This window comes from Girardinichthys multiradiatus, chromosome 19, assembly GCF_021462225.1.
Source record: "Girardinichthys multiradiatus isolate DD_20200921_A chromosome 19, DD_fGirMul_XY1, whole genome shotgun sequence".
NCBI lineage: Eukaryota > Metazoa > Chordata > Actinopteri > Cyprinodontiformes > Goodeidae > Girardinichthys > Girardinichthys multiradiatus.
In genome coordinates, this window is record NC_061811.1 from 39,922,433 (window position 1) to 39,937,741 (window position 15,309).

At 43.3% G+C, this 15,309-nt stretch overlaps 1 protein-coding gene across 3 annotated transcripts in view; it reads left to right on the forward strand.

Annotated features, from left to right (window-relative positions):
- Window positions 1-15,309, forward strand: part of akap6 (A kinase (PRKA) anchor protein 6) — a 490,689-nt gene that overhangs the window by 142,718 nt on the left and 332,662 nt on the right. For all 3 annotated transcript variants that reach the window (XM_047392958.1, XM_047392960.1, XM_047392959.1), the window contains one exon: window positions 12,110-12,206. In XM_047392958.1, the coding sequence (XP_047248914.1) occupies window positions 12,110-12,206 (97 nt within the window). The remainder of the gene's footprint in view (window positions 1-12,109; window positions 12,207-15,309) is intronic.

Here is a 15,309-nt window from a genome sequence, read left to right on the forward strand (position 1 = left end):
CGGCCACGTTCAGGGAGGTTGGCTACAGTCCCATGGATCTTACATTTCTGAATAATATGTGCAACTGTTGTCACAGGAACATGAAGCTGCTTGGAAATGGTCGTATAAGCTTTACCTTTAACATGCTTGTCTATAATTTTCTTTCTAATCTCCTGAGAAACTCTTTCCTTCGCTTCCTCTGGTGCTTGTTGAGTTTGGTACACACCATGTCACCAAACAGCACAATGACTTCCTGTAGCCATATATATAGGCCCACTGACTGATTACAAGAAGGTAGGTTTGGTCACATTATTTTCAGGGGTACCATCATTTTTGTCTAGGCCTGTTTCATGAGTTTATTTTTTTAAATAATTTTGTGAAAGAATGTTTGAAAAGCAATGTCTGACTTTCATTTGTTCATTTTCATAGAATTTCTATTCATTATTACCTTCGTCAGATTCAAGTTATTTCTGTGACCATTGTGGGTTTTTCTTTCATTAACCGAGGGGTACCAATTTTGTCCACTTGTGTATACAGGTCTAGGGTCAGGAAAAGGGCAGCTACAATCTCTGCAGACCCCACACACCCTGCACACAAACTGTTTAGGCTTTTATCTTTAGGTCCGTGCTACAGAGCGCTGTTTGCTAAAACCAGTTGCCACAGAAGCTCTCCCCTCAGACTATTCCTCTGATGAGTACTTGGCAGTCAGAGTTCCAGAACAACACCATGCATACTTGCATATGCACTGATCTCATGTTATATTCCATTGTAAAGTCAATTGTGTATATATGTAAATTAAAAAAATATATTATTTATTATTAAGAGCAAAATGGCAATAAAGCTAATTTTGATTCTCATTCTGAGTCTGAGCTAGTTGTATACATAGTATTACATAGATATCTTATGTACATCTCACCCTGGGTCTCATTGCTTTCTAAAAGCCATTTGTTGGTTTGGTTGGAAAGCATTTACATGGATCAATTTTTCCTTTGATTTTACTGAGGAGAAGATATTTCACAATCTACACATGCTACTGTGGAGAAAAAAAAAATTATGTTTATATCATAAGAGAGTTATGCATTGAAAAATTGTATTTGCTAATGACGGAGCCTACCGCAAGATCCTTTTATTAAGTATTTCACAGTATTTCATTTTGAGCCCTGACGCATATTTGCATATAGAGAAACTCAGCTCATAGGACCTTTTGATTAGGTCAGACAGAAACTCAGCTCATAGGACAAAGGCACTTTCTAAATTTCCATCACAGCGTCATTACAAGAAACTATAATCATCTTAGTTTAGCAATTATATTCTAGGCAGGGAACATTCTCTTTCTAGGAGAAACAATAAAGATCATATGAGGAACGAAATGCAATGGGATTCACACATCTTACGGGAGGTAAAGGTTCCAGAAACCTACGAAAGACCTCACCGCCTTGCCTGGAAGTTAGAATCAAAAGGTAATTTCCCTCACCGCACACACACACACCACGGTGAGAGACACCTAGGTACATATAGGGAAGACTACACATTGCACATAAATTTTCTACCAACATGATGAACTGGAGATGTCTGCAGCAGAGAGAAGTCATCACATCCCCCTGTGAGATCTACCAGAGAAGAATTTGTCACCTGATAAGGAAATTGCTATTGTTGGCAGAGGGGGGAAGGCAGAAACCGTTTCAAAACTGGTTCTACCCCTACGCTAGTTTCTTTGTATTGTATAAAACTGCAGTCCTCCTTTGACTAAACATCCTTTTTGGCTCAGACAACTTGACTGCATGGAATGGAGTGAAAATCATCTTTTGTATGCAAGTTGGGAAAACATTACTTTTATTTTTATGTGAATTTCACCAAATCCTTCACATTTTGTATCATTTGATGTTTATTCCATGTCCATAGGCAAGTTCTAGCCTATTTTCATTTAAGTTACCATGTGCTGCACATTTATGGGTGTCTGTCACTTTAAGAAGCCGAGCAGCGCCTCTCCCTCAGTCTGGCATTGCCATCTGAGAGGAGGTATGTATCCTGATGTTCTAGTTAATTAGTGCATTATTTTTTTAAAGTAAAATTTTCATAAACATAATAATTTATGATAAGGGAACATCACTGCTAAAATACAAGGGTTAGCATGCACTTACATGATCTATGTGTAAATTGTTCTTAGGGAAGATATATTGGAACTTGCAAGTATATGAACAAGCTCAGCAGCACCAGATTATTAAGGTTAACGGGAGTGCATCAAGTCATAGTAGGACTTCTATCGGCCAGGCACAAACCCGTTACACATACATGAATTAGCATACTTTTTTCTGATCCAATAGTTTGATTGTGTATACATATTATTCTTCTGTGATTCTTTTGCTAACTACCAGTCTTGCTTCAAGAATAAAAGATCCATCAGTAGAGGCAAGAGGTTTTCACCACACACTAGTACAATCTCTTATTAATTAAATATAAATACTTGTATCTGTCTGTTTAAAACCACTTACTGAGCATGATCTGAGTGACCATGTATTACCATAAAAAACTAAAACATTTTCATTTGACACCATGTATAGCTAATATTTAATCTGTAGCAATTATAAACAAACAAATCAAAAACGTATTTCCATAAAATTACATTTGTGGTCTTATAAAAAGAAAATTGTTTTTCATAAAACAGCATGTTTTATGAAAAACAATTTCTCTATCCCTCCAGTGGGCCCACCACCTGCAGGGGGAACCGTGAGGGACCGGTGCAAAGAGGATTGGGTGGCGGACAAAGGTGGAGACCTCAACGGCCTGATCCCCGGATGCTTAGGCTGGCTCTAGGGACGTGGAATGTCACCTCGCTGGGGGGGAAGGAGTCTGAGCTTGTGCGGGAGGTCGAGGGATATCGACTAGAAATAGTCGGGCTCGCCTCCACGCACAGCGTGGGCTCTGGAACCCATCTCCTTGAGAGGGGTTGGACTCTCTTCTACTCTGGAGTGGCCCACGGGGAGAGGCGGCGGGCTGGTGTGGGTTTGCTTGTTGCCCCCCAGCTCAGCCGTCTCGTGTTGGGGTTTACCCCAGTGGATGAGAGGGTTGTATCCCTGCGCCTTCGGGTTGGGGAGAGGTCTCTGACTATCATTTCAGCCTACGGGCCGAGTGGTAGTGCAGAGTACCCTGCCTTCTTGGCGTCCCTGTCGGGGGTGCTGGATAGTGCCCCTCCCGGGGACTCCATTATTCTGCTGGGGGACTTCAACGCCCACGTGGGGAACGACAGTGACACCTGGAGAGGCGTGATCGGGAGGAATGGCCTCCCCGATCTGAATCCGAGTGGTGTTTTGTTATTGGACTTCTGTGCTAGTCACGGATTGTCCATAACGAACACCATGTTCAAACATAAGGGTGTCTATCAGTGCACTTGGCACCAGGACACCCTAGGCAGGAGGTCGATGATCGACTTTGTTGTCGTATCATCAGACCTTCGGCCGCATGTTTTGGACACTCGGGTGAAGAGAGGGGCTGAGCTGTCCACTGATCATCACCTGGTGGTGAGTTGGATCCACTGGAGGAGGAGAAAGCCGGACAGACTCGGCAGGCCCAAGCGCATAGTGAGGGTCTGCTGGGAACGCCTGGCGGAGCCCTCGGCCAGGGATGTATTCAACTCCCACCTCCGGGAGAGCTTAGACCAGATCCCGGGGGATGTTGGAGACATAGAGTCAGAGTGGACCATGTTCTCTGCATCTATTGTCGATGCTGCTGCCCATAGCTGCGGCCGTAAGGTCTGCGGTGCCTGTCGTGGCGGCAATCCCAGAACCCGGTGGTGGACACCGGCAGTAAGGGATGCTGTTAAGCTGAAGAAGGAGTCCTATCGGCTGTGGTTGGCTTGTGGGACTCCTGAGGCGGCTGACGGGTACCGTGAGGCCAAGCGTGCTGCGGCCCGGGCTGTGGCAGAGGCAAAAACTCGGGCCTGGGAAGAGTTCGGTGAGGCCATGGAGAAGGACTACCGGTTGGCCTCGAAGCGATTCTGGCAAACCGTCCGACGCCTCAGGAGGGGGAAGCAGTGCTCTGCCAACACTGTTTATAGTGGGGGCGGGAGACTGCTGACCTCGACTGAGGACATTATCGGGCGGTGGAAGGAGTACTTCGAGGATCTCCTCAATCCTGCCATCACGCATTCCGTGGTGGAAACAGAGGCTGGGGACTCGGGGTTGGACTCTTTCATCTCCCAGGCTGAAGTCACCGAGGTGGTTAAAAAGCTCCGCGGTGGCAAGGCTTCGGGGGTGGATGAGATCCGCCCTGAGTACCTCAAGTCTCTGGATGTTGTAGGGCTGTCATGGTTGACACGCCTCTTCAACATTGCGTGGCGGTTGGGGACAGTGCCTCTGGACTGGCAGACTGGGGTGGTGGTCCCCCTTTATAAGAAGGGGGACCGGAGGGTGTGTTCCAACTACAGGGGTATCACACTCCTCAGCCTCCCTGGTAAGGCCTACGCCAGGGTATTGGAGAGGAGAGTCCGACCGATAGTCGAACCTCGGCTTCAGGAGGAACAGTGTGGTTTTCGTCCCAGTCGTGGAACACTGGACCAGCTCTATACCCTCTACAGGTTGCTCGAGGGTTCATGGGAGTTTGCCCAACCGGTTCACATGTGTTTTGTGGACCTGGAGAAGGCATTCGACTGTGTCCCTCGTGATGCCCTGTGGGGGGTGCTCCAGGAGTATGGAATCGGGGGCCATTTATTAGGGGCCATCCGGTCCCTGTACGAGCGGAGCAGGAGTTTGGTCCGCATTGCTGGCACGAAGTCGGACCTGTTCCCAGTGCATGTTGGACTCCGGCAGGGCTGCCCTTTGTCGCCGGTCCTGTTCATAACTTTTATGGACAGGATTTCTAGACGCAGCCAAGGGCCGGAGGGGGTCTGGTTTGGGGACCAGTGGATTTCGTCTCTTCTTTTTGCGGATGACGTGGTCCTGCTGGCCCCCTCTAGCCAAGACCTACAGCATGCGCTGTGGCGGTTCGCAGCCGAGTGTGAAGCGGCTGGGATGAGGATCAGCTCCTCCAAGTCCGAGGCCATGGTACTCGACCGGAAAAGGGTGGCTTGTCCTCTTCAGGTTGGAGGGGAGTTCCTGCCTCAAGTGGAGGAGTTTAAGTATCTCGGGGTCTTGTTCACGAGTGAGGGAAGAATGGAGCGGGAGATCGACAGACGGATCGGTGCAGCTGCCACAGTAATGGGGGCGCTGTGCCGGTCCATTGTGGTGAAGAGAGAGCTGAGCCGAAAAGCAAAGCTCTCAATTTACTGGTCGGTCTACGTTCCTACCCTCACCTATGGCCATGAACTTTGGGTCATGACCGAAAGAACGAGATCACGGATACAAGCGGCTGAAATGAGCTTCCTCCGTAGGGTGGCCGGGCACTCCCTTAGAGATAGGGTGAGGAGCTCGGCCATCCGGGAGGGGCTCGGAGTAGAGCCGCTGCTCCTCCACATCGAGAGGAGCCAGTTGAGGTGGCTCGGGCATCTATACCGGATGCCTCCTGGACGCCTTCCTCGGGAGGTGTTCCAGGCACATCCCACCAGGAGGAGGCCCAGGGGACGGCCCAGGACACGCTGGAGGGACTATGTCTCTCGGCTGCCCTGGGAACGCCTTGGGCTCCCCCTGGAGGAACTGGAGGAGGTGTCTGGAGAGAGGGACGTCTGGGCGTCTCTGCTGAGTCTGCTGCCCCCGCGACCCGGTCCTGGATAAGCGGAAGACGACGAACGAACGAATTTCTCTATCTAAACTGAGAACATGGCATAACTCTCTCTGCTTGCCAAAGGTACTAACCACTGTAACAGTAATATATTCAGTCTTTCTCTCCCGCAGTGCTGCTGGCTGAAATCATATGAAAGCTAAAAATAGTATATTATTGCTTAGCATAAATATACATGAAAACATTTACTACCAAGTCAAATGTGAGCATATTAAACCTTGAAACATACAAATGATAAAATAAGATAGACTTTATAGTTCTCGCAATGTAGAAAATAACTTGTTACAGCAGCTCTTATTAACACACAAGTAGGGTGCAGATATTTAGGAAAAATGTGCAATCAAAGAAGAACAAGATAAATGTGTAAAAATAAATAGTAATAATAAAATAAAATACCTTATGTACAGTAAATAGTGGAGGTGATTGTGCTAAAGTGACAATGATTGCAGGTATTTACAAATACAGAGATTATTGCATGAGTTATTATACAGTAAAATTGAACAGTCTGACAGCGGTGGGGATGATGAAGCTGCGGTAGCACTCCTTCCTGCACTGAGGGTGTCTCTTTCGGCCACTGAGGTGAGCCTGGCTAATATCCTCCTCTCACCCACCACCTCCACAGAGTCAAGTGGGCAGCCCAGGACAGAGCTGGCCCTCCTAACCAGCATGTTCTGTCTCTTCCTTTACCGCTCTGTGCTGCCTGGGGCCCAGCAGACGACAGTGCAGCAGATAGCAGAGGCTACCACACCACGGAGTCATAAAAAGTCCTGAGCAAATGCCTGCACACTCCAAAGGACCTCAGTCTCCTCAGAAGACGGAGGTGACTCTGGCCCTTCTTTGACAGGGTGTTGATGTTATGGAAACAGACTCTTTTATTGCTGAGGTGAACACAGAGGTACTTTAAACTATCCACTATCTCAATGTCCTCACCCTGGATGTTCACTGGTAAGTGAGGTGGTGTCTTTCTCCTAAAGTCGATCAGCATCTCCTTCGTCTTACTGGTGTACAAGCATAGGTGGTTGCGTTCACACCATTCCACAAAGTCCATGATGACCAACCGGTACTCTAGCTCATTTCTCTCAGACACACAGCCCACAATGGAGTTGTCAGAGAACTTCTGAAGATGACAGCTGTCCTTTTTTGTAGGTGAAGCCTGCAGTGTAAAGGGTAAAAAGAAATGGTAACAGGACAGTACCCTGCAGGGCCCCAGTGCTGCAAAATACCACCTCTGACTCACAGCTGCACAGCCTCACATACAATTATACATATTCAAATTATGTCAGAACAGAATAGTGGTTAATCTGAACATAATAGTGCCAGAATGCGGCTACTTTGTAGTGCTAACAGTCATTCACCATCTTGGAAAACTGCAACCAAACTGAGCACGCCACATAACACTTTTTTTGGCTATGCGCAATGTGGGAAATATCGGTAAAATGGTATTTCTGCCTAGAGCTGGCTGCATCACAAACTTTATAACCAAGACACCTAAACCCATCAAGTTAAAAGCTTTAGTGACACAGATGGGAATAACTGTAGGATAAACTGAATTATTTTATCTGAGTCTGTAGTTCTTTACATGTATTTCTCACATAACTATTAATTTTTGTGGAAAATACTAAGAGTGCACAATTCTAGAAAATCAGACTTTAACAATATCATTGTTAAATATGCAATGAAGTTATTGATTCCAACTGAGTCACATTTTGCCTACTGTTTTATTTTTTTATTTTTTTTACTATGTTCCTATTGCATTCTGTGAGATTTGGCATCTTGATGCTGCAATAACAACTAGGATTTGATTCATTGTACAGCTCTACTTTTAATAGTGTGACACAGAATGTATTTTTAAATTTAAGTCTATACTTGGATTAGATTGTTTAAAAGCATTAAAATTATAAGGATGATTCTACTGACCTTAACAAGCAGAGGTAACCCATGCTCTGAACATACACTGGATTAAATTATATCTGTATTGTTGAAGGTTGAGGTAAATATAAATATATTTGGGAATCTCTATCAAGTTCACATATCTTCTATACAGTTAGACCCCAGCCTATTTTGTTTTAAATGTTCAGTACATAACTTGCCTGGATATAAAATTTTTGGGTTCATTCTCTTAACAATTTCAGGGAATTCCTGAAAGGAAAAACTAAATGTATTTGATACATTTAGGTTTTTTTTACGATAACTCCTAAAACATCTACTTTATTCAAATATTTATTTGTTTATTCACCTAATCTGATGAACTGAGGTGTAATGGGGCAATTTTTTTAACTTTTGCTTTGTTTTAATGTACTCTTAGTTGGACTACAGTATTAACACGTAAGTGAAGGTTTGTGTGCTACCTACAGAGTTTTGAGAGCAACGTGTGTGTGTGTGTGTGTGTATGTGTGTGTGTGAGAGCCTGCGTGCATCCTGGGGCGCGGCCAGGGATTTTGGGCCCATGAAAATAAATCTTACTGGGCCCCCCCATAGTGGCATAGTTGCCTACTAGTGTACAGGGAACAGTAGTCAGGTTTTCAAGAGGCACCTTAAAGGGGAGCAGAACTCAGATAAGAGCAGTTTCAAAGAATCAGGAAACAATTAATAGCATGGAGGGCTAGAAGTACCACTAAGGTTGACACTCAGGCGTCGACTGACCTGCAGCCTCCTCCTTTTAAGCTCCCTGATGAGCCTGATCACTCACAGGTGTGAAACAAAGCAGCTGCACAGTCCACTCTCCAATTGAACCTGCTTGGAAAAAATAAATAAATAAAAAAAATTAGACTGCACAGCCTGAAACCTTACACTAATATGGGGAAGAAAGTGAGCTAGCTTTTAAACTATGGACAAATAGGTTCCAGAACCTTCTATTACATGAACCACTAACAGATCTACCCTGTCTGTGAAAGAACTGGGTGACATTTTGCATCTTTCTCTTGTCTGAGCTTTTTCTCTTTGCCTTTTTGCTTCCAGACTTATGCAGCATCTTGTCGTTTCTGCCTCCAGTAAAGAGACACATTAAGTGAGAAAGCCGTTCTAAAACTTTTGAACGGTAGTGTGTGTGTGTGTGTGTGTGTGTGTGTGTAAGTATTTTGTTTTTCTCTATCTATTGTGGGGCCCCTGTCAGTTAGGGGCACTTGGAATCGTCCTAACCTTCCCTTCCCCCCCTATACGGCGCCCCTGTGTGCATCTAAATATCAGTGTGCAGCATTTTTCACCACAGCACAGCATGTTGTCAGAGTGGTTAAGTCCTGCAGCTTGAGGACCTCGAGAGACACAAAGGCACATACAAACCAACAAATTCACACAACAATAAGATGAGAAAGAGCTCTAATGTTGTTTAGAGACATGACTGTAGGGTTTTACCAACATTGCCTCAAGCTACTTTGTGCCTGTCCATCTATCTATCCATTCAAGCATTTATCATCAGTTCATACAGTATCATGTCTATTCTACTGTTTTATTCAATTCAATTCAAAAATACTTTATTATTCCCAAAGGGAAATTAAATGTTGTTGTAGCTCATTATGACGGTTTCTTCAAAGAACCGTTGTAGATGCTGATGGCTGTGGGCAGGAAGGATCTCCTGTAGTGTCTGTCTTACAGCAGATCTAAAGAAGCCTCTGACTGAAGACACTCTGTTGTTGTAGGACAGTCTCATGAAGAGGATGCTCAGGGTTCTCCATAATGTTCTTCATTTTATGAAGAATCCATCTTTCCACAATGATCTCCAGAGGTTCCAGAGGAGTCCCCAGAACAGAGCCAGCCTTTTTTATCAGCTTGTTGAGCTTTTTTACGTCCCTGGTTCTGATGCTGCTTCCCCAGCAGATGATGGCAGAAAAGATCACACTTTCCACAACAGACTTATAGAAGATCTGCAGCATCTTGCTGCAAACACCAAAGGACCTAAGCTTCCTCAAGAAGGACAGTCTGCTCTGTCCCTTCTTGTAGATGGCTTCACAGTTGCATCTCTACTCTAGTCTGTTGTCCAGGTGAACACCGAGGTATTTATGCTCCTCCACCACCTCCACTTCTTCTACCATGATAGAAATAGTTTTTGACTTATTCCTGTTTCTCTTAAAATCTACAATCATCTCCTTTGTTTTATTCACGTTCAAAATGAGATGATTGTTTCCACACCATGCCACAAAGCGGTCCACCACCTTCCTGTGCTCAGCTTCTTGTCCATCTCTGATCTACCCCACGACTGCAGAATCATCCGAGTATTTCTGCAGATGACAGGAGTCTGTCTTGTACTGGAAGTCTGAGGTGTACAGAGTGAAAAGGAATGGTGAGAGTACAGTCCCCTGTGGTGCTCCTGTGCTGCTGACTACCTGGTTAGACTCACAACCCTTCAGTCTCACAAACTGTGGTCTGTTTGTCAGGTAGTCTTTGATCCAGGAGATTGTTGAGGCCTCCACCTGAGTCTTCTGGAGTTTCTGACAAAGCAAATCAGGTTGGATTGTATTAAATGCACTGGAGAAATCAAAGAACATGATCCTCACAGTGCTACTGGCTTTGTCCAGATGACTGTGGGTTTGTTGAAGCAGGAACAAGACAGGAGGTCTTCCACAACACCGGAACCTTCTTCTGGGCCAGGCTAAGGTTGAAGAGGTGCTGCAGAATCCCACAGAGCTGCTCTGTACAGGCCTTCAGGACTCTAGGGCTGACATGATTTGGACCTGCAGCCTTATTCCGATTCAGTCTCTCCAGTTGCATCTTCACTTGACTTCTTGAGACACACAGGTGAAAGGGGGAAGCAAAGGAAGCATCAGCATCGTCTGATATGGTTGAAGGCAAACATGTAGAAGTAGAAGGGTCTAGGGCTGAGGTGAAAGATAAAAAATGTGAGGTGTTACTGGACAGCTGTGGGTCCTTTGGGTCAAAGGAAGGTGGAATGTCGGTTTGGCTGTGAGCAGGAGAGGAGGATGTGAAGCTTGTTCCTGAACTGAAGAATATGTTCAGTTCATTGGCTCTGTCCAGACCTCCATCGGTTTGATCATCCTTCTGCTTGAAGCCTGTGATCTTCTTCATCCCTGTCCACACATCTCTGATATTGTTTTGCTGGAGCTTGCTCTCCAGCTTCTTCTTGTACAACTCCTTGCTGTTTCTTATTTGACTTTAAGTTCAACTTCCCCTTTAATTTATGCATTTCCTACTGACTATACCAGATATATATTTTCTTTTGTCTTTATATTAAAGTGGTGCTGATATTTTTACAATGTGTCTATTTGCTAATTTCTTGGTGCAGATGTATAAATAATTCAAAAACAGACAAAATGTATAAAGGGATTATATGTGGTGAGAATTTTCAGTCTTCTCTTTTTCGTTAGAGCATAATTGAAGTTATTTAAGCATGAAATGGTTTCTTTCATTACTTTTTATATTAAGCTCACAATCATTCTGGGTTTCTAGATGCAACCACAGTCAAAATTGAAAGATATAACTATTGCTGGTTTAGCAAAATCATTGGAACTTACAGATTATTTTGAATATTTGTTACAAGTTGACAGTATAGTCACATTCAAACTTCCACAGTGTTGTTTTTTTTCTTTTTCTTTTAAAATCAGTCAGCATCCTCTTTTCTGCCATATTCTCTCTCACATTCTAATTATCTTAAAGTAGGATTACAGGCTGTAAAGAATTTGAATTTCTTAAAAGTCTTACTCAAAATGGCAGTGGAAATTAGGCGTATGCATGTTTAGACAACTTGACATTGATTTAGATTTAAAAATAAATAAATAATGTGTAACACACATATTTGGGCTGCACAGTATTAGGGCAGCTTTAATTTTACATTTTAGGTATGCCTTGTAATAAATAAACAAATACCTTAGAATGCAGTATTATTGTGTTTCAGTTCAATGCAAACAGACCTCACATAGTGAGTAGCCTTACAATCTGGGTTGTCTAAATGAATATTTAAAAACAACATCAATAATTATTTCTGAATTTAAATAACATAATTTACATTCAACTGTAACTTATTTCAGTGGAGTTGTCTTTGCTTGTACCTCCTCACCAAGTAGTGTGGGTCTGAGGCTTTTGCTATACAGGCCAGGGGGACAAGCCATCAAAATGGAAGAAAGTAATGAAAGGTCAAGTTATGTGTCATTATGGTAGATTCTTGGCCAAAAACAATAGCAGGATGAACAATCAAAAAATAAGCACTTAAATTGCTTTTTTACTGTAGGATCTTGCTTAAGAAGTTAACCATTTGTGCATTTTAACATCTAAATTGTAAACATGTGCATTGAGATGTTGTAAAATTATCTGTTGGACAAAAGTATCTCTACATGCAAGTGAACTACTTTAGGATACAGAGAGATCCTTCCTAGCTTGTATGCTACACTGGTAGAGTTTCCAAGACAAAGGGTTGTTCTCACTGTTACCAGTCTTGACTAATTGTGATCTTTGTTTCTCTTTGTTTTAGAACTTCAAGCTTAATGTGGACAGTCAAAATGTTCTGAAGGAGAGCATATTGGAGGAGGGAAAGGCACTACTCAGCATCATCACATCCCACCAATCGGGTATGTTGTTATACACATTTTATTATTATTATTATTCTCTGGATTAAGACAGTGATCTTCAGCAACAAAAGGTCATAAATGTATTATTTTATTTATTTATTTATATAAGCATTTTACAAACCAAAAGGTAACCAAAGTGCTGTACATACGAATTAGAAAAAGAAGATAGCAAAAAAATACAATGTTGACAATATAAGCTATACAATTAGCAATAATTGACATAAAAGACACAAGGACTGGTCTAATGGAGTTTTGACGAATATTCAATCTGGAAGACTCACCCCCTCCTCTGCTCCATCCAATGAGTTCACCATGCGTCCCCGCTCCAGCCAATCAGTATCGACTCCACATCCAATCACCGTCTACAACTCCGCTTTAAAGATCTTCACTCACAGACTTCCTCGCTCTTCAAGCTGAGCTGCCACCCTCCTCCTCCCCATCTCCACCATCTGGCTTCCTAGCTCTTCCCGATTTTCCTACCTCCTCAGGCCTCCACTCCACCGCCAGTCAAATCCCAGGGGGAAGACATCTCTAATTCTATTCATAAGTTGTTCATTCAAGCTCACGTCATTCTCAGCGTTCGTGTCTTCCTCCGGGGTCCGAGTGCCCAAAAAATAAATATTTGCAAATAAACCTCTCTAATCGCCACCTATGTGTCTTTTCATTGTGAGTCTTACAGGATTGAAATGGTTGTCTTCTCTGGAATTGAAGGCCAGTTTAAAAAGATTTGTTTGAGTTCTACAGGGCCATGTGGATATAAAAGCTTGTTTAAAAGGAGGTGCCAGACAATTTAAAAATGTAAAACTAAAAGGCAAATCTTAAAAACAATTCTAAAAGAAACTGGCAGCCAGAGGAGGGAATACAAAATCGGTGTGATATGTTCATATTTTCTTGTCCCCGTTAGTGGATGGGCCGCAGAATTTTGCACCAGGTGAAGATGGAGAAGGAGAGACTGGTCAATCCCACAATAAAGTGAGAAGCAGTTGTCCAGTCAAAAAGTAATAGAAAAATGCTTAAACCCTCTCAAGGGCAGCATGAGGAAGATAATCTTTGACTTTACAAATAAGCCTCAGATGATTGTAGACAACTGCAATGACCTGTTAATTGAATTTAAAATCTGAGTCAAGGATCACCCCAAAGATCCATAACAGACACACAGCTGGAAGAGTCCATTGACCTAACAGCACTGCTGCATCCTGTCAGCGGTTAGATTTACCAAATCTGACATGTTGACAGATCAGCCTAATACTCTGTTCTTTTGTCATTAAAAAAAAGAAAGTTTAGCTCAATCAATGCTCCCACATCTGCCAAACACTTAAGCATGTCATCCATATAGAAATGGAATGACACTTTGTATTTTGGGAAAATGGATACCAGAGGGAGCAAGTACAATAAGAATAAAAGAGGACCTAATATGGAACCTTGAGGTAACCCATATTTAAGAGGAGCTACAGAGGGTGGAAACTGCCCCAATTGGTCAGAGAATCTTCCATTGGATAAATATGACTTAAACCATTCTATGGCTGTGCCTTTCATACCAACAGACTGCTTCAGCCTTTACATTAAAATTTTATGATCTACTGTGTCAAAAGCAGCAGTAAGCTCAAGAAGAGTAAAAACAGCTTAATCAGCAGAATCAGAAGTTAAAAGTAAAACATTGCACACCCTGAGAGGAGCAGTTTCAGAGCTGTGGCAAGACTTAAAGCCAAACTGAAGTTTCTCATAAATGTCATGAATCTGCGGGTGCTCCTGTGGCTGATTTAAAAACCACCTTCTTTAAAAGTTTAGAAAGAAAGGGCAATGTGGAAATCTGCGCAAAGTTTTAGAGAAAAGTAGTATCCAAAGCAGCTAGAACACAAAATGAAGAAAGACAATTGTTCATAAAATTTTAAATCCAGAGACCTATGGCATCGAAAACCTCCTTCAACAGCCTTGGCGAAATACTGGGAACAGCACAATATGAAGGCCTCAGTTTTCTGACTACCTCTGAAATTTGAGAGATGGACATATTTTCAAAATGATCTAAAAATGCTGAAAATACAAGAGGTATAGCAGGGTCAAGGGTTCAAGGTGAGGGTAAAAACTTGACAGCATGCAACACTGTCTGTGGGTTGACATGGTGATGGGAGCACATGAGCCACGCACAGATGGCAGAGTGACATATTATTGATATTTATATTACTGCCCAATGGACTTGGCCCGAAGACCGCTGGAGCTAGGCACCAGCTTCCCTGTTACCCACTATGGAAGAAGAGGTATAGAAAATGACTGACTATTCATTTTATATTATTTATTATAATTGGAAATTATTAATTAATTTTGAAGGCCAATAGATCACCACACACATCACCGGAGAGTCACATTTTACTTCCATTAGTTGGACTTTGAAGCTGCAAAAGCTGTCTGCTGGAAGCTGCCAACAAGGACAACAGAATCTGAACACTACAGCAACTCTTCCACCTTTACCTGAAGTCCTAGGGGTGCTGAAAAAGCCTATGTCTAGAGAGAGAGGATCTGAAAAAGGAGTGAAGTCAGCAGTTAGAAGCCACGTCTCGGTCAGCAACATAAAATCTAACTTTTGTGAAGAAAAAAGTCACTCGGAATGAAAATCTTGTTAGCTAGAGATCTAGCATTAACAAGAGCTGAGTTGAGGACCACCTCCTTGGCCGTGGACGAGGCCCGACTCAGTAGTCAGAGGTTGGTGAGCTCCGTGCTACGCTTGACGTGATGGAATCTCTGGGGAGGCATGGCTGCCTCCGGCAGGTGCGCTAGGTCCAATGCTGCTGCTGGAATCACAGGCATGATCCAGCATGGTAGACAAAAGGTAGGGAATCTTTTAATCCAGATGAAAACACCACCTTGCTTTCTACGTCTCCATGGACGCAGTATCTGTGGAATGCAGAAAGGTGTGTGTCACAGTTAAGCCGGTATATGAGTAAGGAATGGTGGTGAGTTGGAAGCATTTTCCTTCAATTTGTACCTCAAAAAAGACTGTCATATTTTCTGGAGTTGAAGGACCAAAGTGGCAACAGGACATTGGCAGGTGCATGGTGGATGGATATATTTTGATAATAACACCAACACGAAGAGAGCACAGGAATCC